General features: G+C 64.1%; 1 protein-coding gene across 2 annotated transcripts in view; it reads right to left on the minus strand.

Moving 5' to 3' along the window:
- The window catches only part of CDK12 (cyclin-dependent kinase 12), a 26,677-nt gene extending 26,539 nt beyond the window's left edge, over nucleotides 1–138 (minus strand). For both annotated transcript variants that reach the window (XM_009580289.1, XM_009580287.1), the window contains exon 1: nucleotides 1–138. This exon is cut by the window's left edge and continues 896 nt beyond it. In XM_009580289.1, coding sequence (XP_009578584.1) covers nucleotides 1–138 — 138 coding nt within the window.
- Between the last annotated feature and the right edge of the window lie 96 nt (nucleotides 139–234).

Genomic DNA, 234 nt, shown 5'->3' on the forward strand with positions numbered 1-234 from the left:
CGGGGCTTTGTCCCTCTTGTGCCTGGAGGCCAGCCGGTGCCTCTCCTTGCTGTTCGAACTCCCGCTGCCAGGCGCGTGCTGCGAGGACCCCCCGCCGCCCCCATCCTTCTTGCCCCCATGTCTCTCCGGATTTGGCATTCCTCCTCCACTGTGCTCGAGAGAGGGGAGGGGGGGAATCCTCCAAAACCCCCAAACTTCAAACTTTCTCAGCGCCCGCTCCTCGCACCATTCACC

The sequence above is a fragment of the Fulmarus glacialis genome, unplaced genomic scaffold (assembly GCF_000690835.1).
Source record: "Fulmarus glacialis isolate BGI_N327 unplaced genomic scaffold, ASM69083v1 scaffold27306, whole genome shotgun sequence".
Taxonomy (NCBI): Eukaryota; Metazoa; Chordata; class Aves; order Procellariiformes; family Procellariidae; genus Fulmarus; species Fulmarus glacialis.